Source organism: Brachyistius frenatus, unplaced genomic scaffold (genome assembly GCF_029030835.1).
Source record: "Brachyistius frenatus isolate BFR_SWC_R1_liver_20210118 unplaced genomic scaffold, ASM2903083v1 Contig_435, whole genome shotgun sequence".
NCBI lineage: Eukaryota > Metazoa > Chordata > Actinopteri > Embiotocidae > Brachyistius > Brachyistius frenatus.
Genome location: NW_027211034.1, coordinates 85,306 through 107,419, shown reverse-complemented (window position 1 = coordinate 107,419; position 22,114 = coordinate 85,306). Strand labels below are relative to the sequence as shown.

Here is a 22,114-nt window from a genome sequence, read left to right as displayed (position 1 = left end):
ATTGTTCAACACCTCATGCCTGCACTACAAAGCCTAAACTCTGGATGTCTTTCCATTATCTGGTTTAACTAAACCTGACAAAGGAGATCGCGCTAAACGGACACACAAAATGATGGTTATCAACTCTATAAAAAAAAATTAATAATAAATAAACCCAGTGCTTTGTAATCCAGCTACGAGCGTGTTCCCATAAAAGGGGCGGGGCTTGCGTCATCTGACCAATCACAAATATGCACACCTGATCTCCCTCGCCCCCCATAATGAATACATGTTTGGCCTGACAATCTTAATCATACACAAAATTAAATTATTTATTTGATGTTATTTCAACTAATTTCACCTGAATGTACTTTTAAATCAACTTTTTTGCATGCTGTGTATTTCCTTTTTTTTTGCAATGAGTCAAACCGTTGGATGCACTTCATAACTGCAATCACTTTGCAAGTAAACTCCAAATTGTATCTGAAACAAAAAGAAAACAGGTCTTGGTAATCACAGATCAACACCCAACAGTTTGTATCGGGACTCATTTTGTTTGTCCAGTTTTATGATGAACTACAGTAAAAAAATAAAACTAATTTGCCTTGTCCTATATTCAAAAACCAGCAAGTACCAAGTTATTCAACAAAAAAATGTTTACTTAATAATTAGTACCAACTGCTTTCTTCAAATATTCCTAATAGTGTTAGTGTGTTAAGCTCGCTGTTTAAACTCTCATTCACCTGGGTGGGCCATGCTCCTCTCCAGCTGCTTTAAGGATTCTCCCGACAGCACGTGGATCTCGTCCTTTAGCCGCCGTTGGCCGTCCAGCGTCAGGTGCCAGAAGCACGACTTCCTCTTGCCATCTCTGCACAGCATGTTGCAGGTTTTGCGGAAGCTGCTGTTGAAGCACAAGTTGTGTCGGATGGTGTTCTTCCAGCCGTCGGGAGCCGTCTGAAAGAAGGGGAAGTGCTCTCTGGGGAAGGACGGGAAGGGATACGAGGGAGCTCAAACCAAACGTCAACCTCTGTGGTAGAAAATCTAAGCTTACGCTGAAGTGCTGCAGTTCCTCGAACGGCCACTAGAGGCCGGCTGGTTAAAATGACCCTGTTTCGGTCTCCATAGCTCATTTTCTCGTTGATGACGACTAGACGAGAGTGCAAATTTTGTTACAACTCCCCCATTTAAATTCTGTTGAGGCCGGTTAACAGCTCCACCCGCACACCGCCTTACTCCTGGCTAATTCCATAAATGGGCGGAGTCAGACACTGCCAAGATGGCGATGGCCAAAGCCAAACCAGAACCGAGCTTCGGAACAGCTGGTCAGGAAATTTATGGAGGTTATATTAATTTTTTGTAATTTGTTTATGGTTGAAATCCCAAAAGAAGTTTTTTGGGGGTTTGTCGCATGTTGCATGTTCTTCCAATGTTGTACATGGCGTCTTTCGTAAATGTTGCATTCTTCCAATGCAACATTTGGAAATTACCCAGAGAGCCTTTAAGTTTTCTCTCTGATATTTCAGAATACACAATTTCTTTTTCCAACCTTTCAGCAGCTTCAGAAATGCCTGACTTACAAAACCCAACATAAACAAAACCCTGATGTTTGCGTTATCCCGAACTATCAGATCCTGACCTGATAAAGTTATAAATCTGTTGGACTTTGAGGCTCCCAGTGTGGCTGCTCTTCAGCGCTAAGGCAATGAGGATACAGTAGTTCACCGGTGGACGAGGCCAACATCCTGGGTTCGAGGTCTTTATGTCCTGGAATTACAAAAGACACCAAAAGCTAATCTGCACACAATTTGCTGACGAGACCTTTTTTCCCCAACACCGCCCAACCTCGACAAGCTACTGCAGTGAGAAGAGGGTAGATTTAAGAACAGAAATCTCCGCATTAGAGAGCATAAACCGCTCCAAGTTCTGCAGGTTAAATCCCTGGAACCTGGTCATAGCTGGCGTCCTCACCCCGGGTTTTGTGGTCCGTGCCTTGCGTCTGTTGTTGGCTGGTCGACAGGAGACGTCTTCATTCTTGATCTAAAAAAGGTCAAAGACAGCGAGATTACATTCATGACAGTTTTAAATACTGGAATTTGAAGAAGCTTATTGGTATTGCTAGCCACTTGTTGTTGCCTGGTAAAAGACGCCATGTACAATTGATATTAGTGATCTGTATTTGGAAATTATCTCAGTTTTGCCACATTCAGTTGGTGGTAAATTTGTCGGTCATTTATACACTAAATATTACATTTTACACTGTATGTAGCTATCTATAGGTTAACTGTGAGTGTAGGTCGAAGCATGTCACCACACACACACGGGAAGTGCTCAGTAGTGTGTACCGTGTAGTCAGTGGAGGAGGCGACACAGCGCAGTCGTTCCCCCTGGACAGGAGTGTCATGGAGGGCGACCATGTGAAGCGCAGCTGCAGGTGGATGTTGGATCTCTGGAGGCTCCAGTAGTCGAGAAGCTTCGGCCGGTTCAGTCTGCTCATCGGCTGCATTTTCTCTGTACTGGATCGGGCAGGCGATGTTGGGGTTCACCAACAGCCACAGGTTTGGTTTAACGAAGGTGTCTGGTGGATTAAAAAAAATAACACCGATAGGGTTTTTGCGACCCACAGGTGGGACTGAAGCCGTTTTATTTTGGTCACCAAAACAAATTTTCAGAAAGATGTAAGACGCCATCCCTGCTAGCAATCACATTTAACAGCACGGACTGAACTGTCGAGGGATTGGCGAGAAGAGAGCGCCTCCTACTGAGGAGAAAAATCAGCGGCAAAAGCAATGCATAGATAATTTTTTTAAATGTGATTTTGGCTTTGATGGCTGCTTTTAATGTAGCATGAAAGGCCAGCATAATTTTTTTTTGTTTTATTAATGAGAGGAGAAACATAAAACCAGAGAGCCTGTTAACTAAATATTTCTTAATATTCAAGAAATATTTAAAACATGCATGTTTTTACTAATGAACTGCAGCAGTTATCCCGACTCCAAAAAAAATGGCTGATCAGCACCTTTAATTAACATTAAATCTGGTTACTTTTTTGTAACGAATCAAAAAGGATGCAAGTTAACTTGGACCGATCCACTCATCTGATGATTATCTAATAACGCAAATAAGCATAACACCAAAAACTATCCCTGTAAGTCTAAAGGATACACAATGCATTGTGCTGGGAAACAAACAAATAAACAAAATGGTTCAAAAAAACTTCCATAAAACAAATTATAGACAGCTGTCAGGTTTCCTTTTCTAAAGAGTATAAATATTTCTCATAATGAGGGAACATGACTCAGTGACGTGTTCATAAAAACACTCTGAATCAGGCATTCATTGTTCATTTAAAAAAAAAAAAAAAAAAAAAAAATTGTCGACAAAAAGAAGAACATCTTTAATCAAAAAAATATAGTGACTTTCTTTTCTTTTTTTCTCAGAGCTCACCTGACATTTTGTCGTACCAGATGAATTCGTCTTTTCTTCTCGAGGCTCTCGCTGAAGGCCTCTGGACCACGTACTGATCATTCAGTTTGTCATCTGTCATCAGAGATAGGGACACACACACACACACACACACACACACACACACACACACACAATTATAAAATGTGCACTTTAAAGCAGCTGATTGAACAAAATCTACTTGTTTCTACCACAAACTGTCTCCATTGATCATCCGTGTTAATCATCCTTTTACTTTCATATATATGAAAATACACACATATACATATATATATAAAAACACACACACACACACACACACACACACAAAGAGGAAACGGTCACCGTGATAAAACTGGTCAGTGGTTTTTGCCAGTTTCATCTCCTTGTCCATGTCCCAGTCCGTCAGCGCCACAGAGCAGTGCAGGTCAAACAGTCCGGCTGTGGTTTTCAGCCGTAAGGTCATCGTGGCTGGACGACTTTCAGAGGTTCGTTTCCCTCTCGGTCCGACGGGAAAACCCTCCTGACGAGAGGAGCAGGAGAAGCCGTCGGGCCGTCGGACTCTTCCACTGAATCAGCAGCTGGAGCTCAACGGCCTGATTGGACTCAATCACAGCTAACGGAGTTCAGCCTGTGATCAAAGGAAACCTGCAGTTTGTCAAAGTCTCCAAACAAATCTAAACTTGTGTTTTTTTGAATGCAGTGAACATAATAAAAACGTCTTAATTTTTTTTATGAGGTTCTAAATATTTTTTTTTAAGTGTAATGAGTTGAATACCACCTTTTGATTCTAGACTTTATTATCAAACAACTGAGCAAATTCACTGCAGAAGAAGACCATGAGATGCAAGTGAAAGCTCTGGAAAAACTTAAGTGGAACTTTACAAAGTATTTTCTTGTCTTTTTTTGTTGTTGTTTTAATCCAGTGGTAGTTTTTAAAATTTAGCTCAAACTTTCTGAAACACAACCGACAAGGAATCTTCATCTAAAATGAAGAAGCTCTTGAACAAGGCATGAAATGATGAAGGCACCAGTTAACAGAAAATGTAAACGATACTTTGGTGTTTCATTTTTTTACCTTTTTGCTGACACTGGGTTGGTTGGCTCGTTTGTTTTGTGACTGCGTTTTTGGTTGGACAGTATTTATTTTCTTTTTCTATTTTTTGTTGGGTGTCGTTAGATTTTTATGTTCACATTTGGTATTTTTGACAATAAAAATAAAATGGTTTTCCTGTGTGACGAAAATAGCTTCAGATTTAAGGCTTAAATCTGTGGGGGGAAATCTCAATTAGGACATTTCTTACCAGTCGTGGTCACCAGAAGATGCGCCACCATAAATTTGACTTTTTATCATAATTCTATCACCACAGGATGATTTAAAATAATTTTGGGGTTCTTCTGACTTTTAATCAGGTCAAAATGACCAGTACTTTGGTTTATGACTAAATATTGTGCATAATTATTGATATTTCCATCTGCATCTGCTGCACGCTGCCTATAAAGGAAATAGCAAATGTTAGCATCTCCCAACATGCTAGGATGGTGAACACATGAAATATAATCCACTAACATGAATGTAAACTTGAATATTTACAGCTCGACATCTTCCAGTTCTTCAGGGCCTGCATGAGTGCAGTTTATTATTTTTGTCACATTTACAACACACATTTCACAAATAACAGATCAAAACGGTAATAAATCAACTTCTTTTTTTTTTACAGCATGAGAAAACAAAATCATATAGTCATCTTTAAATATCTATATATCTTTGTATAGTTTAAACATTACGCCGGTCGTACGACATTTTGTTTGCCCTCGAGACTTCGCACGGGGAGCGGAGACGGCCGGAAGCGCCGGCTCAACCGTCGTATTATTAATATTCAACAACCATCTAGTTAGACAACAAATCAGGAGGGGCTCACACGTTTCACTCCTTAGGTTAATGGGGGGGGGGGCACAGCAATTACAATTACCAGACATGCTAGCACTTAAACTAAAATGAATGGAAGTTACACAGAACCTGGCGGTGACTGACGCCGAGCAGAGGAATGTTTACGGGTCCGCGCGCCTTCGACCTGGACCGGCTGAGGGGTCAAAGGTCACGGGGAGGTTCAGATTTAAGGATCTTTTTCCTGATTTTGTCAGGTGGTTTTTGTTTTGTTTTGTCTCAAAACAGCGGCTGATGTTTGGAGTGTTTGGAGAAAAAAAATAAAGCCGAGGATTTTCTGTCGGGTTAATTTCTTAATTTTTGTTTTCCTTTGGTTTATTTTTTACCAGCTGATGTTTTAAAAGGCGGACGGAGGGCGTGAGGCATAAAAAAATTAATTAAAAAAAACACGCTGAACTGCGAGGAAAATCACAGGCGGATATTTGGAAGTCAAATGAGAGAAAAGAAACACCTCCGCTCAAGCCGGCTGAAGTGCGTCTCTGGATTTAAATTGGAAATCGAGAACCAATTCGTGTGAGGAATGGAGGACATATTTGCACACCGAGCTGAGACGGGACACAAAAAGAGAGGGGCTGAATGCAAACGAGGACGGGAGGAAGAAGAAGAGCGAGGAGGGAGGAAGGCTTTTAAAAGATGGGGATGTAGTTGTCGATCTTGGCGCGGTGCCGCTGGGCGATGCACTCGGCGATCCACACGATGTTCCTGCACTCCTGCTCCTTCAGCTTCACGTAGGCGTAGAAAACGCTGAAGTGGAACTGGTTGAGGAAGGCCAGCTTGTTGAGCTTCACCTGCGAGGAGGAGGGGGGGGGGGGGGGGTAGGGGGAAGAGGGGGGGGATGTCATTTATAGCCAAAACAAAAACACAACGTGCTTCACAAACACCGCAAATCTGTTTGCAAATAGAAAAAAAAAACCTCCATTAACAAACTGCAAATACGCAAACGTACCTATTAAACAAATACACGTTTTTAAGCATGTTTTATAAAGAGAACCAGTTTTAGTCCAAACTTTCCGCCGTCCGATGAAGATTTGTTCTTTCTTCCAAATGTTCCGAGTGTAACGAGCTTTTAGGTCCAAATAAGACTTCGGAAAGTCAGATTTCTTTTTGTTTTTTGATTGTGTGTGTGTGTGTGTGTGTGTGTGTGTGTGTGTGTGTGTGTGTGTGTCACCTCGTGCTCGAAGAAACGGTCCTCCAGCGTTTTATCTCCCGGGTTGCTGCCGGCGCCTTCAAACAGCAGCTTGTACTCCTGAGTTCAGACGAGAGAAACGGGCTTTTATGCCAGAGTAAAAATCCAAGATAGAATTTATCAGAAAGTGTCTCACAAACCAGCGACATTTCACGTTCAAGCGCTCAGGATGTTGTTGTTTTTTTTATTTTGGGGACTTACGGGATAGAAGTCGGCGACGGCCTTGACCTGCTCGTAGTCGTCGGCGCGGGCCAGCTGCGCCAGGCCTTCTGGGTAAAGCTTGCCGCAGTGGGGGAAGAGCTTGGCGCGGTCCTCTTTCGACAGCTCGGTGCCGAACGAGTTGATGGTGATGATGAAGGCTCTCCTGTCGGCCTCGAACTGCAGCGGCGACAAGTGAAGGTGAAGGACGTGTGACCGACCAAAGTTGTTGTTAGTGTGTGTGTGTGTGTGTGTGTGTGTGTGTGTGTGTGTGTGTGTGTGTGTGTGTGTGTGTGTGTGTGTGTGTGTTTTCACCAGAGGAGAGACTCACCTCCAGAATGGGACACATGGTGTCGGCCGTCGTTCCTCCCAAGGTGGAGCAGAACTTGTAAAACGCCTCCAGATAAGCCTGAGAGGGAAAAAAAAAAAAGCATTTTAAACTCTTAATGCGACAAATTTAAATTTCAAATGTCTGTTCAAATAAATACTTTGAAATGATCAATTAACTGCTTGCCCCTTTCTTCCCTGTTAAATTTACTTCATTTGAGTTCATCTGGCCTTCTTAGCCATTTTAAAAAAAGTCACTAAATAAAGTTTATCAGCAGTATAATGAGCTTTACCTTGTAAAGTGTGTTACGAATGATTTCAATGTTCATTTCGTCCAAGTCCTGCTCAGATATACAGTCCTGGAAGAAGGCAGCTTGGAAGGAGAAGAAGAAAAAAGGTTTAGAAAAAAAAGAAAAGTGATTTTCTTTTCTCTCGCTTTGGCGCCATCTGCTGTTCAACCGGTGGCGTTACCATTCACTTGTTTTGGGTTTCGTTGGTATCTTCTTTGTTTTTGTCTTTTGTACGTACCCAGGGGCGTGTCCACCAGGATGGCGTTGTAGAGCTCGGCGGGCGTCTGGGCGATGTTCACCGCCTCCATCTGCTCGAAGCTGCCCAGCGGGTGGCACTTGGGCACCAGCTCGGAGATGGCCCGCTGGTGCAGGGTGCCCGTGATCAGCAGGATGACGTTGTCGATCATGTAGCTGTACCTGGAGACGCCGGGTAGGTTAGAGGAGGGGGGTTGTCATGGCAATGGCAATGGCAGAAAATCAGTGCTATCTAACTGGTGGTAGGATCACTGGGTGAGCAGCCCTTTTATTTTTATATTAAAATGACTGTATTGATGCTACAGAAGAATTTCCACCGCTAATTATTCTACACTGTAGTATACATCCATTACTGCCTTTAAAGCATATTTTAAATTTAAATTTCCAAACTTGCTCTTGACTAAATCCATTCATGTTTTTTTCAATAACATTAAATTGGCTTTTTACTTGAATTAATATTAAGTTGAATTGAATTAATCATTTAGCCCACAAAAACATCAGGATGCAGTGAAAAAAAATAATCACAAAACCCTGAATCAGAGGATATTTTGGGCATTTTTGCTCGAAAAATTACCTGAAAATATTAATCAATTATCAAAATAGTTGATGATTATTTTTCTTTTTGATTGACTAATCGATAAGTTGCCGCTTCACATTGAAGTATTTCTCATCAGCTTCTCTACAAAGAACAAAGTGCTTCGTGTCCGTGTCTTTCAGGTACATTGATATCAGTGACATCACAAACTTGCTGAAATCCAAACGGAAGCGCCGCCGAATACAGACCGAGCGCGTTTCTCCGTGGATCCGATGTTTTGACGCGTTGGCGGTATTTAAAGAGCTGCTTTACGCTCCAAAAAGTCAGCAAACAAAAAAACAAAACAAAAATCAAAGTTTTTATAACCCACGGGACCCTTTAAATCGACATTACGAGAACGTTACGGTTCAGGAAGTGTGACGCGTACGTGATGAAGTCCATGAAGCTGGCCAGCGGCTCGTACGACTGGTTCCTCATGTGGCGAAACTCCACCACCATCTTCTCCTTCAGCTTGTCGTCGATGACGGACACGGTGAGAGGAGACGCCTCGTTCGCCAGGAAGCTGCCGTAGTCGGTGCTCTGCAGGTGGAGCTTCAGGTCTGCGGGAGGAGACGCTGCAGGTGAATATGAAGCCTTCTGATTGGTTGATAAACGAGCGTGTTAAATCGAGAGAGAGAGAGAGAGAGAGAAGTAAGACGCCGACTACTTTAACGGTTTAAATCGTTTTTCGACTACAAAATGCCAAAGTTTCAGCTCCTCTGCTGCGAGGATATATTGCTTTGATTTATCGTACAGTAAACTGAATCTCTTTAAGTCTCTTTAGATTTCACAATAACGAATATAACTGGAAACTGCAGCGTTACAGTGACGATACCCTGAAATGCTCTCGGGTGACGGTTAAACCTCAAAACGTGACTCTAAAGGTGCCTTTCAGGATTTTAACCAGTTTTCTTTCTCCGGATCAGGTGCCCTTTATGTTTTTTTATATGACAAATCAACAATTTCATGTGTTGCACTTCTTGTTGTCGGCCTGATGGAGGACTCTGGCGTCACTGTGAGTCGACCTGATGCCGTTATCTGACCTTCGTTGTCTGATTATTGTCTGACGGTTTCATGTTTCTTATTCATCCCATTTCTTTTCTATATTTTTAAATGTTCCTTTATATCTGGTTTTATGTGTCATTTTCTTGCTGTGAAGCACTTTGAGCTGCATTTCTTGTATGAAAGGTGCTATACAAATAAAGTTTATTATTATTATTATTATGTAGCTGCATTAAATACTAAAACAAAACAGCCTCAGAACCAAAACATAAAACTGACAAATGACACGCTGCCTTCCATAATTATTTTGGTAGATTTTGTACGCTTCACAAATGAGTTCTCAAGAACTTCAAGTGCCTAAAAAAAAATAAAACTAACTCAGTTCTGTCAATGTTGTGTTCCCAGATGGTTTCAAACTAAATATATAAAAGACATTTTTCCTACTTTCATATATTTATTACGTGTCTGATTATATTCTAGTGGAAGCCACTCACTCCAACTACATAACTCGCGTTTTAACGCGTTTATTTTATGTTTCCTGTTGATTTGAATTCATCTTTCAGGTTAAATCTTCCTTCATCTGGTTCAGTCTCGTCCGTCAACGTCGTCTTATGATGTTTGTTCTTCAAACGACTCGATGATTTATCAAGTGTGAATAAAAGGTTGAATGAACGAGTGAGTTTTCAACGTTTCTTTTCTTCCTCACGCTGCAGGAGACGGATGATGGTTTTAATTTCACTAAAACAAACTATAAATGTACATTTCTGCAGAAATGTACAAAGCATCACGTGGAGCAATAATAATAATAATAATAATAATAATAATAATAAAAGCTCCGTTTATGACCACAGACATCTGAGATGACTAAAGCTGTCGTTTTTTGTCAGAGCTTCAGAGAATAAACTTCCTATTTTAATTTCACTTCCCCTCCCCCTCCTCCTCCCTCCTCCTCCCTCCTCCTCCTCCTCCTCCTCCTCCTCCCCAAATAAAATCCCGAAATTGAGCCATGAACGGTGCAACGCTTTGTGCTAATTGGCTAAGTTAGCTTCAGCCAGCCAGCTCACACGCAGAGCTTCAAGAATATAAACAAATGTCTGAAATCGTTTGACCTTAAATCTGCACAAACAGTCGACGTTAAGCTCCGCGACGATAACAGCCGATGAAAGGCAGCGCAGAAACACCGACCGTGCTGCGGGCTAAGCTAACTTAGCTTTGGAGAATGACAGCTCGCCCGGCGGCTAGCCGTTAGCCGTTAGCCGCTTTGACTCACCTTCCAGCGTCTCGCACTGAACGAGGTTCAAATAATCCGCCTGCGACAGTATTCCCGCCTTGAATCCTCTCACCAGACCCTCCAGGTAGCCGTTGTCGACGTTGAAATACAGCTCGGAGAAAGGCATCCTGTCTGAACCGTCAGCTCCGTCTCTGCCGCGGGAGAACCGTAACACGTCCGGCTGCTAAGCGGTTAGCATCAGCTGACCGAAGTCACGTGACCGTCACCTGACCAGTTACCTCGCCGCCCGCGTGCGCGTGCGCGTGTGGTTGCACGGTTTGCAACTATCGCTTCCCCTGTTTCTATCACTACCGAAATAATATACATAAAATAAATATAAATAGTTCTATTACCTACAGAATATAATATACATTAAATTAAAAAATAAATAGTTCTATTACCTACAGAATATAATATATATTAAATAAAATAAATAGTTCTATTACCTACAGAATATAATAAACATTAAATAAAAATAAATAGTTCTATTACCTACAGAATATAATAAACATTAAATAAAAATAAATAGTTCTATTACCTACAGAATATAATGTACATTAAATAAAAATAAATAGTTCTATTACCTACAGAATATAATATACATTAAATAAAAATAAATAGTTATATTACCTACAGAATATAATATACATTAAATAAAAATAAATAGTTCTATTACCTACAGAATATAATATACATTAAATTAAAAAATAAATAGTTCTATTACCTACAGAATATAATATACATAAAATAAAAATAAATAGTTATATTACCTACAGAATATAATGTACATTAAATAAAAATAAATAGTTCTATTACCTACAGAATATAATAAACATTAAAAAATAAATAGTTCTATTACCTACAGAATATAACATACATTAAATAAAATAAATAGTTCTATTACCTACAGAATATAACATACATTAAATAAAAATAAATAGTTCTATTACCTACAGAATATAATAAACATTAAATAAAAATAAATAGTTCTATTACCTACAGAATATAATATACATTAAATAAAATAAATAGTTCTATTACCTACAGAATATAACATACATTAAATAAAAATAAATAGTTCTATTACCTACAGAATATAATATACATTAAATAAAAATAAATAGTTCTATTACCTACAGAATATAACATACATTAAATAAAATAAATAGTTCTATTACCTACAGAATATAATATATATTAAATAAAAATAAATAGTTCTATTACCTACAGAATATAATATACATTAAATAAAAATAAATAGTTCTATTACCTACAGAATATAATATACATAAAATAAAAATAAATAGTTATATTACCTACAGAATATAATATATATTAAATAAAAATAAATAGTTCTATTACCTACAGAATATAATAAACATTAAATAAAAATTAATAGTTCTATTACCTACAGAATATAACATACATTAAATAAAATAAATAGTTCTATTACCTACAGAATATAACATACATTAAATAAAAATAAATAGTTCTATTACCTACAGAATATAATAAACATTAAATAAAAATTAAATAGTTCTATTACCTACAGAATATAATATATATTAAATAAAATAAATAGTTCTATTACCTACAGAATATAACATACATTAAATAAAAATAAATAGTTCTATTACCTACAGTACATAATATACATTAAATAAAAATAGTCTGCAAAACTGCACCTGTAAATTTTTTTTAAATAATTACCATTATGACCATTTAAATTAACCATAAGTATTAGTAATTTCAGAAATTACGAAGAAAAGAAAACATCTCCAATACCCACTAGTGCGCTTAGTTAGCATCAGTGTTAAAATAATTATTTAACAAGCTCCATAAAGATGAGATTTGCACTTTAGAAATAAAAATATCTTCTATGTTTTGGTTTTTACAAGAAAGTTGAAGGTGGTTTAAAATAGCGAGAGGCCGCCACCGTCACTTAAACACAACCAAGGCTTCAATGGACAAACTACAGCAAAGGAAAATGATTTATTAATTCACACGTGCTCGGGATACGTTGACTTTATTAATTTAATATGAGCACGAGTACCTGAATCAGTTTGTCTATGAAAAAAAAACAAAGAAAGAAAGTGAAGACTAAAGACCTGAAGCCGCCGCCACAAACTCACCGGGAGAGATGTCATTTTAGACAAAAGGTGTTGATTTGTTTTCTGCCGTTGGTACATTTGAAACCAAATCCAGGTTTAAGTACGTTTTTAAATGTCTCTCCCGCCTTAATATATTATTTCCAATGTTGGTGTGTTTCTTTTTTTATGTTTATTTGCGTAGGGACGAGTATGTTGCATAAACAATGCGAGCCTGGGCGAATTTGCGACGCCCGCCCCCTTGATGGGCCTTTAAAATAAAACAAATTAAAAAAATGTTTTTGTGTACAGTGAAAGTTTGGCTCCCCATTCATGATCACCATAACTTCCTTCACGGTAATCATAGCATACCTAACAAAGGCTGTCTTTTGGCTGAGTCAGCAGAAATCCCGCTCTGCAAAGAACCGGTTGGGATCTGGAATGTTTTCCCACAAAGCAGCTGCAAGTAACAAAACACCCTTTTACTCGAGTTAAGTCTTTAAGCGGCACTTACTGCTGTCAGGTACACCTGTCACATGAAGCCACATAATACTAACACAGGTGATTTGGTGTTAGCTAACAGGAGGGGGGGTGAGGAGGGGGGCATTTATCAATACACAGTAAAGGATTTTGGAGCCATAGTCGGGGTCGTAGATTCTGACTACAGACTGTATGTAAAAATGGATGTCGACTCTGGGTCTAAAGACTGAAGTTAATGCGGAAATGCCTTCAAGTGCAATACCACCGAGAGCCGCTAGGGGCCGGCTCCCAAAAAAGGCTCCATGGACTCCCGTTCCACTACTCTCCTGATAATACAAAGTCAATAAATGTTTTCCACAAGTCGTCGTGGCGTCATCAGCTTCTGATCAGTGTCCTGGTGATTCATTTGAAAATAATACCGTCATTAATCAGATATCCAAAAATTTAAATGTTCTGTTGTATTTCTATCTAATCTTTAAAAAGAAATCAAATATTTTTCTCCTTTTTTTTCTTTTTTCTTTTTTACTATATGCAAATTTAACAACAATTACTTCACGTACTTCCTGGTGTCGTTTGTGAAGTGGCAGCCGGATGTAGGTCAGGTCCATAAATTAAAACAAAAGACACCTTCACATGGATTACCTGCCATGTCATGTATGCACAACAATACATCCTCATACCTTGAAGAACAAAATGTCCTTACGGTCATTTGGGTTTTTGGCGGCCAAAGTTTTTGCTGCAACGTACAGCGATATTTCAGAATTTATGTGCTTCCAAATTTTGAATGAGTACATTTTAAAGATATATTCTATTTACGAGTTTTTTGTTTTTTTTCGTTATTCAGGATTTTGCCTTTCTGTCCCAGTGTTAACATGATCGCCTTGTAAACGCCATTTTCACGATCTCGTAAATATCTCTGCACTTGCTTATGCCGCGACTTTCAAATACATATATATATATATAACTCTATTTGTGTGAATTATGTGGGGTTTATCTGTTCACATGCATTTCATTTATTTTCAATATTTTTAAATGATCGTTTATATTTGTTTTTATGTCATTTTCTTGCTGCAAACCACTTTGAGCTGCATTTTTATGTATGAAAGGTACTATACAAATAAAGTTAATACATAGTCTTAAAATGACCATAAGGAGACACAAAATCTCAACCAAGAGACATAAAATGGCTAAAAGGAAACATAAAATGACTAAAAGGAAACATAAAATGACTAAAAGGAGACACAAAATCTCAACCAAGAGACATAAAATCACTAAAAGGAAACATAAAATGACTAAAAGGAGACATAAAATCTCAACCAAGAGACATAAAATGACTAAAAGGAAACATACAATGACTAAAAGGAGACATAAAATCACAATAGAGACACAAAATCTCAACCAAGAGACATAAAATGACCAAAAGGAGACATAAAACAAAGAGACGTAAAGTCACAACAAAGAGACACAAAATGACCAAAATAAACACAAAAGAGCTTAAAATGAAGAAAAAAACAACAACTACAAAGACACTCAAACTAAGAGACAAAATGATCGTCTCTCCTGGTTACCACGCCAACCACTTTTGGCATCTGTTGTGTTTTGTCATTTGGCAATTACAGTACTCTATTGTTCGTTTTTATTCTTCTGTCCACGCTTGATTGATTGATTGATTGATTGTTGCCATAAGAAGGTTATTGTTCTGTAGTCGAGCTTGTGTGGCAGCGTGTGTTTGAAGTGTTTTTTTAGACTCTTTCCTCCAAACAGTTTATCATTGAGATTTTGTGTTTTTTTTTGGCCCTTCTTGCTGTTGTCCTTTTCATTGCAGAATGCAGGAAGTAAACGCATTTGCCGAAACACAGCGTGTTAAAAACTCCTTTTCTCACGCTTGTTTCTACCCGCACACGTTTAGGAGGGAAACACTGTCTTGCATCTGCCAGCTAAAAGCAGAAAAACACAACGTATTACATTACGGCTACAGCCTTAATTAAGGTGTAAACTAAATACGAACATTAGCACATGAATTTGAGTTTGGTTAAGAGGGCCGGCTCCATCATCGGCTACAAACTGGACAGCCTGGAAAAGGTGGTGGAGAGGAGGACGCTGATCAAACTATTGTCCATCTTGGATAATCCTGTCCACCCTCTCAACCACCTGCTGCAGGGACAGCGGAGCACTTTCTCTAAAAGATTCCTCCAGCTCCGCTGTCACAAGGACAGATACAGGAGATCATTCTAGATACAGGAGATCATTCCAGATACAGGAGATCATTCCAGATACAGGAGATCATTCCTGATACAGGAGATCATTCCAGATACAGGAGATCATTCCAGATACAGGAGATCATTCCTGATACAGGAGATCATTCCAGATACAGGAGATCATTCCTGATACAGGAGATCATTCCTGATACAGGAGATCATTCCTGATACAGGAGATCATTCCAGATACAGGAGATCATTCCAGATACAGGAGATCATTCCTGATACAGGAGATCATTCCAGATACAGGAGATCATTCCAGATACAGGAGATCATTCCTGATACAGGAGATCATTCCTGATACAGGAGATCATTCCTGATACAGGAGATCATTCCTGATACAGGAGATCATTCCAGATACAGGAGATCATTCCTGATACAGGAGATCATTCCTGATACAGGAGATCATTCCAGATACAGGAGATCATTCCAGATACAGGAGATCATTCCAGATACAGGAGATCATTCCTGATACAGGAGATCATTCCTGATACAGGAGATCATTCCTGCCCACTGCCATAAGACTTTACAATAACTCACCTCTGGCAAAATCCATCACAGTACAATAACACTGTTGACTGTGTTTATTGGTTGTATATAATATATATAGATATTTAATGTACTGTATATATACTGTATGTACTGTGCATTTTATATTTTATATTTATATTTTTTATTTTATTGCTTTTCTATTATATTATTCTATTCTATTATTATTTTATTCTATTGTTTCTATTATTGCTCCTGTATGTATGCTGCTGTGGCGAAAAATTTTCCCCTCGGGGATTAATAAAGTATATACCTACCTACCTACCATGAATGCATCGAGCAATAATTACATCCTTCTTCAAACTTTCAGTTGAGACTTCCTTCTTGGAACAGAAAGAAAAACTAGCGTCGGGTGAGGTTTTTTTCCCCACTTGACTTCACGCAGAACAAAGCATTTGATTGACAGCTGACCTTGATAGCCGTGGGCGAAGCCTCGACCACACCTCGTGGTGAGCCTTATAAAGAGAGAGGAGCCGAGTGCACAGGTGTGACAGGTGAACTCCTCTGGGCTCCATCTTACCTCGCCGCTTTACAAACTGACCGTTTCAGCTCTGAAGTTCACCTGAAGGGGGGACCGCCAATCATGACTCCAGCTCTCCTCCTCCTCCTCCTCTTCCTCTCCACGGCCCTTTCTCAGGTTTGACCCCTTTTTTTTTTTTTTAACACAGTGATTACGACGTTAAATGATGATTAAAAATAATGACATGTTGCGTCTCGTGTTGCAGAATGTCACCGACAAAGGAGATCAAAGCGGTGAGTCGAAACATTAGAGAGTTTTACTCACGATTACAATCTGACGATAACTTTAAAAGTTAAACCGCTGAGTGTCCTCTCCGTTTCCCCCCCACAGACGAGTCTTTGGACGTCTCCGAAATCATCGCAAGAGCCAACGCTCACATAAGTAAGACGGACGTTTTTACCGATTCTTCGTGGCTCAAATCGTAAATATGATGTAACAGCTGATCGCAGCGCTGAAACCGTTTGAGACAATAAAAACGCAGACAGTTAGATTTGTAGGAATAATTCCAAAAGCTCGCAGGTTTGAGGAGAATTGGCTGCTTTTTATTCCTTTATAAATATTTGGAAATTGACAATATTTGTGTTTTGTCTAAAGATATTAGTGTTTTCCACAGGGTTTTTTTTTTTACATTTTGTGATAGACTAATAATAAAATAATTAAGGTCAGTTAATTTATTATAATAGTTTATTATAATAATAATGATGTATTATCAGGAGAGTAGTTGAGAGGGAGTCTGTGGAGCCTTTTTTGGGAGCCGGCCCCTAGTGGCTCTCGGTGGTATTGCACTTGAAGGCATTTTCTCAAATAATTCAAAGAAAATAATGGACTAATTAATTGATATTAATAAAAAAAATTAAAAAAAATACTAGCTGCATCTAGAACTCTTTGGGGTTTTTTTACGCCAGAAATTGTCCATGAGACGTACAAAGCTATAATTCACACTCCCGGTCTTGTGTTGCAGCGTCGCCCAGGCTGCAGGGCGACATCATGGTGAGCTGGAGCAGAAACGCCAGTCCGTGCACGGCCAGAGGCTGCAAGTGGCCGAAGTCCGGACAGTACGTCTACGTGCCCGTCAGCTTCTCGTTTTCATACAGTAAGCGACGCTAACTTAACCTTTGACCCCATGATAACAAGTCAAATTGAGCTTTCTTTGCTTCGAGTGAGTTCATTTTAATGAAAAAGAGACGGTTAGTTAAACACACGACTCTTTCAGCAATGTGATAAAGAATTCTGCTTTGACAGATCTATTATGTTGTTTTTAGTACAATTCACATGAAAAAAATGATGAATTAGAATTTGAATAAACAGATTAACTCTTAAAAGTCATTTAGTAGATTATGGTCTTCGTATTAGCATGCTATTGAAAAAAAAAAGTGTTGATATGTCCTAATACCTTTTTTTTTTAAATTATTTTATATTTAATTTTAAGATCTTGTTAAATAAGAACTCACCCCAGAAAATAAATAAATAAATCAAGCCAGCCCCTGGCTCTAGGGACACCTCACCTAATTCAAAGAAATATATTTATACAATGAAATGTTATCTTTTGTGTTACCTGGATTCAATCGAGATGATTACACTTTTAATTTGAAATTATTTATCATTTGAAACACACATACCGAGCTCTGTGTTTACCACCGGAGATCAGAGGGGAGTTTTTGATCCGATTACAAATGTCAGTTTGCGTTTAGACAAAGTACTTCTTGACCGTCTCTTTTTTTCTCTCTCTCTGCAGGCAGAGCAGAGACAAACATCATCATCAACGCCCTGATCAGCTTCCACCGCTCCACCTGCATCCGCTTCATCTACAGGAACCACCGGCATCGCAATTACATCCACTTCTATTCTGGATCTGGGTAGATAAACACACACACACACACACACACACACACACACACACACACACACACACACACACACACACACACACACACACACACACACACACACACACACACACACACACACACTTACTTTAGTAAAAGTAGCACTAAAACATAAACATAAAAGTACTCTATTAAAAGAAGTGTCTTCAGTTCAGTTCCCTCCAGATCTGAAGGGGGTGATAAAAGAGATGATGATAAAAGATTGGAGAAACGAAAGCTGTTCTTCTCAAATCTGTTTTGACTTTTCATAATCTTTGATTTACATTTTTTTGGTGAACTATTGGAAAATGTTAATCACTTTGTGCCTCAAACTGTTATTTAAATGTCTCTTCGCTGGAGCAGCTAACAACTCACAGACACTTCAAACTACATACCTGGATTGGTGTCACAAGCCAAAATGATTTGAAACCAGAACTTTAAACTAGAAAGCAAATATTTTACAAATAACATTGTGCTTTTTTTACTGCATTATTTATCGACTTCTCATATCCTCCCAACACATCATCATGATTAAAAGTTGCAGAAACCCTTGAGTGTCAGTTTGAAAAATGACTCCTGTCCGTCAGGAGGGAAAAAAAATTGTGTCTTTACAGAATAACTGTCAAAGTGAGTAGTGTAGTGCTGTATCTTGACCACTAGGGTGCAGCACGTCCCATCCATTTCACCAGCAGACTTCCAAATTCCCCCCAATCAACAGTAACAGGTTTTTGTTTTTTTATTGTGTGTGTGTGTGTGTGTGTGTGTGTGTGTGTGTGTGTGTGTGTGTGTGTGTGTGTGTGTGTGTGTGTGTGTGTGTGTGTGTGTGTGTGTGTGTGTGTGTGTGTGTGTCTCTCAGATGTTGGTCGTACCTGGGCCGGCAGAGTCGAGGTCAGCACATCTCCTTGAAGAAGAACGGTTGTTTGTCCCAGTCGACGGTGCAGCACGAGGTTCTCCACGCTCTGGGCTTCCACCACGAGCAGGTCCGCTCCGACAGAGACCGATACGTCCAGATCCTCTTCCAGAACATTCAGTCAGGTCAGCTTACCTAAAAAAAAACACAGAGGAAGGTTATTTAAAAAATAACCCAAAACGCCTTATGTGCAAGCAGTTTATAACGACCCGCAGCTACGTTTTAAAGTTCAGCGCCCTCTAGTGGTCGTATATATAACGACTATCTGGTGTCCCGGAGAATTGACGCAGTTCAGATGACGCTGGTCGCTTCCTGTTTCCAACCACGCAACCCAGGTATCACGGCAAAGCGTGAAATAGACACGCCGGTCCGCAACACCAAAATGTGAGATAGCCACGCTTTGTGTTTACTACTCATGAAAGTGACACGTTTTCCTGTAGTGGACAAAACATGAAACCTACTGCATGCTTAAAGCCATTTGGTTTAGAGGAAAATACAACTTTTAGCATAAACATGCAGTTCTGGTTACTAAATATGCACATGATTGAGGTTTCGAAACAAAAACCAACTCACGAAAAACGTTGTGACCTGCTGGATTCGAACCTCATCGTCCCGCATGGTAGCCTGTGCTAGTAACTGATAATACCGCCGAAAAATGCCCTTCAGTGCCTCCGTTGCTGGACTTTGGTCAACACAATCTTGCATCACACGACATTTACATACGTGTAAGTTTCATGCTTACAAAACGTGTAACTTTCACGCCGACACAGTCCAAAAAGTGGCTCTCTCACGCTTTGCTGTGATACTGGGTTGAACAACGAGTCGGGACATTTATTTATTTATTTTTTTAAATAGCATTATTTGTTGCCATGACAGCAAATGAGGCATAACTTTAAGGAAGTAGTAACGTTAACACCCAACAAGGTTCAAGTCCTCCTTTTAACACAAACGATCACAATCATTTTGCGTTTTTTAAATGTTATTCCAAAACGTTGTTTTAACGACTAAGACAGCTACTGATTAAGAGTCTCAATCCTCGTGGTTATCTAATAACCGGACAGTGGCCACGTCTCCACACAGCTGAGACAGGAAGGGAAATTTTGAGGTTGGACGTCAGGACGGGCCCGATATGGACCTGAAAAAAGGAACATTTAAAAATGTGTTCCCGCCTCCCGTGCAGGAAAAGCAAACAACTTCCAGAAGGTGCAGACGAACAACTTGGGAACTCCCTACGACTTCAACTCCATCATGCACTACAGCAAGTGAGTGTTTGTGTGAGCGTACGCATGCGTGTTTTTAACAGTGAAGCGCATGGACCAGCATTTAGTTTCAGTGTTCTGGTTTAGCACAGTGGAGCTCCATAGAACTATGTTTGTTGTTTATTTCAAAAGTTAAACCTGTTAATGAAGCGTTTTCCACAACAGTCACTAGCAACTGATTTGGCAAAATTAAAAAAAAAAAAAAATTATATAAAAGGACGTTGAGATTATGTATTTATATCGTCATCTACGGTATATTTATAAACGTTTATGTAAACGTTTTGATTGTAAAGCTCGGATCGAGGTTTAGTTACATAACTGTAGTTATATTGAATATTTATATTTCATCTTCACTTCAAAGCATTACCTGCATTTACAATTTTAGTGCTCACTTGTTTGTTTTAAAGCAAAGGTAAGATTTTCTTACACAAACAGGATGTAATGAAATTCAGAGAACTGATAGGGGTTCATATGGAGTTATTATGTTGTTCGATTGTAAGTCATTATATTACACTGGAAAGAAAACAAAATTAAAATAATAATAATTGTAATAATAGTAATACAAGTATTCAGTAAAAAAAAAAAAAAAAAAAAAAAGGCAAAACTTTCAGTTGCATTGTTCATAATGAAAAGCACCTCAGTATCACTGCTTTGATCATGAGTATGCAGCCAGTGTGTGTTTTGTTTTTGTGTGTGTGTTGCTTCCACATACTAATAACGTGTCCGTGTTTTCCTCGAAGATGCGCCTTCTCCAAAAACGGGCAGCCAACCATCCTCGCGCGGTCCAACTCCAACCTTAACTTCGGAAATGCCAGACAGATGAGCGTCAACGACATCGCCCGCGTCAACAAGCTTTACGGATGCAGTGAGTAAACGATAAATCCTTTTATTCTGTCTCGCACTTTTCTACCGAGTCGCACCGTTAACATGTAAGAACGCGACAAAAACTTCACACTATTTATCGGGTTTTGTTTTTGTTTTTGTGGCCAATCAGGAGTTTGACGATGGAAAGAAAGTCGACTTCCAGGTTCTTCAACTCAAAACCTATTACGTGATATACACTTCCAGGTTAGCTTCTGTTCGCATTTGATGTTTGGTGTATTAATTTTGTTTTTATTCAGAAAATTATGAATAGATGGATTGTTGATCATTTATCGCATCCTTTTCTGCGAAAAAACAACAAACAACAACAAAGATACTATTATCATTTGACGTTTATCAGACGCTTTCTTAAAGCTCTTTGTTTAAAAGAGGCCGGACTTCAGAGCCACCTGCTGGAGGAAGATGGTATCACATCTATTTCTGTTTTCTATTTCTCAACCTTCGTAAAGCAACTATAATTTCCTTTTATGCTTTAATCCCTTATTTTAATCACTTTCTTATTTGTTTGATTTGGTGATGATTAATCGGTTGCCTGTTTATGACAAAAAAATTATCCAATTGGCTGAAAAACAAACATAAAGTTTGATTAAATTAAAAGGCCAAAATGTTCAGCATGGTATTGCTTTGTGAAAGTTGAATAACTTTTTCTGAAATGAAGGAAGTAGTTACGGATATCGCCAACTATCAGTGGTGAAGAAAGCATTTGGATGTCTTTGTAGTGGCAACACAGGGACATTAAATGCTCTAAAAGCCCTGCCATCCAAAATTAGAAGTACTTTTATTGATTTTACTCAACATACTTAGCCTCCAAAACTATAAGTACACATTAGCTAG

General features: G+C 39.0%; 3 protein-coding genes across 3 annotated transcripts; 1 reads left to right on the top strand and 2 right to left on the bottom strand.

Annotated features, from left to right (window-relative positions):
• Window positions 1-375: 375 nt before the first annotated feature.
• On the bottom strand, window positions 376-4,938 carry foxr1 (forkhead box R1). Its single transcript, XM_069725633.1, has 7 exons — window positions 3,766-4,938; window positions 3,424-3,516; window positions 2,322-2,554; window positions 1,948-2,016; window positions 1,616-1,743; window positions 723-955; window positions 376-462 (listed from the first exon to the last, which is right to left on the bottom strand). Exons 1-7 carry the CDS (start codon window positions 3,884-3,886, stop codon window positions 434-436), a joined length of 906 nt encoding a protein of 301 aa, XP_069581734.1. The 5' UTR covers window positions 3,887-4,938; the 3' UTR covers window positions 376-433.
• Window positions 4,939-5,031: 93 nt separating this feature from the next.
• On the bottom strand, window positions 5,032-10,678 carry LOC138637146 (V-type proton ATPase subunit d 1). The gene is made up of 8 exons (XM_069725632.1): window positions 10,471-10,678; window positions 8,587-8,758; window positions 7,608-7,786; window positions 7,373-7,452; window positions 7,084-7,161; window positions 6,756-6,932; window positions 6,537-6,614; window positions 5,032-6,156 (listed from the first exon to the last, which is right to left on the bottom strand). Exons 1-8 carry the CDS (start codon window positions 10,595-10,597, stop codon window positions 5,995-5,997), a joined length of 1,053 nt encoding a protein of 350 aa, XP_069581733.1. The 5' UTR covers window positions 10,598-10,678; the 3' UTR covers window positions 5,032-5,994.
• Window positions 10,679-16,427: 5,749 nt separating this feature from the next.
• LOC138637150 (low choriolytic enzyme-like) lies at window positions 16,428-21,271 on the top strand. The gene is made up of 8 exons (XM_069725637.1): window positions 16,428-16,481; window positions 16,570-16,597; window positions 16,695-16,745; window positions 17,326-17,457; window positions 18,106-18,220; window positions 19,086-19,264; window positions 20,320-20,401; window positions 21,139-21,271. The coding sequence occupies exons 1-8, from the start codon at window positions 16,428-16,430 to the stop codon at window positions 21,269-21,271; spliced, it is 774 nt and encodes a 257-aa protein (XP_069581738.1).
• The last annotated feature ends 843 nt before the right edge of the window (window positions 21,272-22,114 follow it).

Bases quoted from the DNA above. Each gene is read 5' to 3' on its own strand.
- LOC138637146 (XM_069725632.1), bottom strand. From the start codon at position 10,597: ATGCCTTTCTCCGAGCTGTATTTCAACGTCGACAACGGCTACCTGGAG. The intron at 8,759-10,470 runs GTGAGTCAAAGC...CTCCTCCCGCAG, and splicing joins TCAGTGCGAGACGCTGGAAG to ACCTGAAGCTCCACCTGCAG. The intron at 7,453-7,607 runs GTACGTACAAAA...TCTCCTTCCAAG, and splicing joins CCTGGTGGACACGCCCCTGG to CTGCCTTCTTCCAGGACTGT.
- foxr1 (XM_069725633.1), bottom strand. From the start codon at position 3,886: ATGACCTTACGGCTGAAAACCACAGCCGGACTGTTTGACCTGCACTGC. The intron at 3,517-3,765 runs GTGACCGTTTCC...CTCTGATGACAG, and splicing joins CACTGACCAGTTTTATCACG to ATGACAAACTGAATGATCAG. The intron at 463-722 runs GTGAATGAGAGT...TTTTTGTTTCAG, and splicing joins GAGGAGCATGGCCCACCCAG to ATACAATTTGGAGTTTACTT.
- LOC138637150 (XM_069725637.1), top strand. From the start codon at position 16,428: ATGACTCCAGCTCTCCTCCTCCTCCTCCTCTTCCTCTCCACGGCCCTT. The intron at 17,458-18,105 runs GTAAGCGACGCT...CTGCAGGCAGAG, and splicing joins CAGCTTCTCGTTTTCATACA to CAGAGACAAACATCATCATC. The intron at 18,221-19,085 runs GTAGATAAACAC...TGTGTCTCTCAG, and splicing joins CACTTCTATTCTGGATCTGG to ATGTTGGTCGTACCTGGGCC.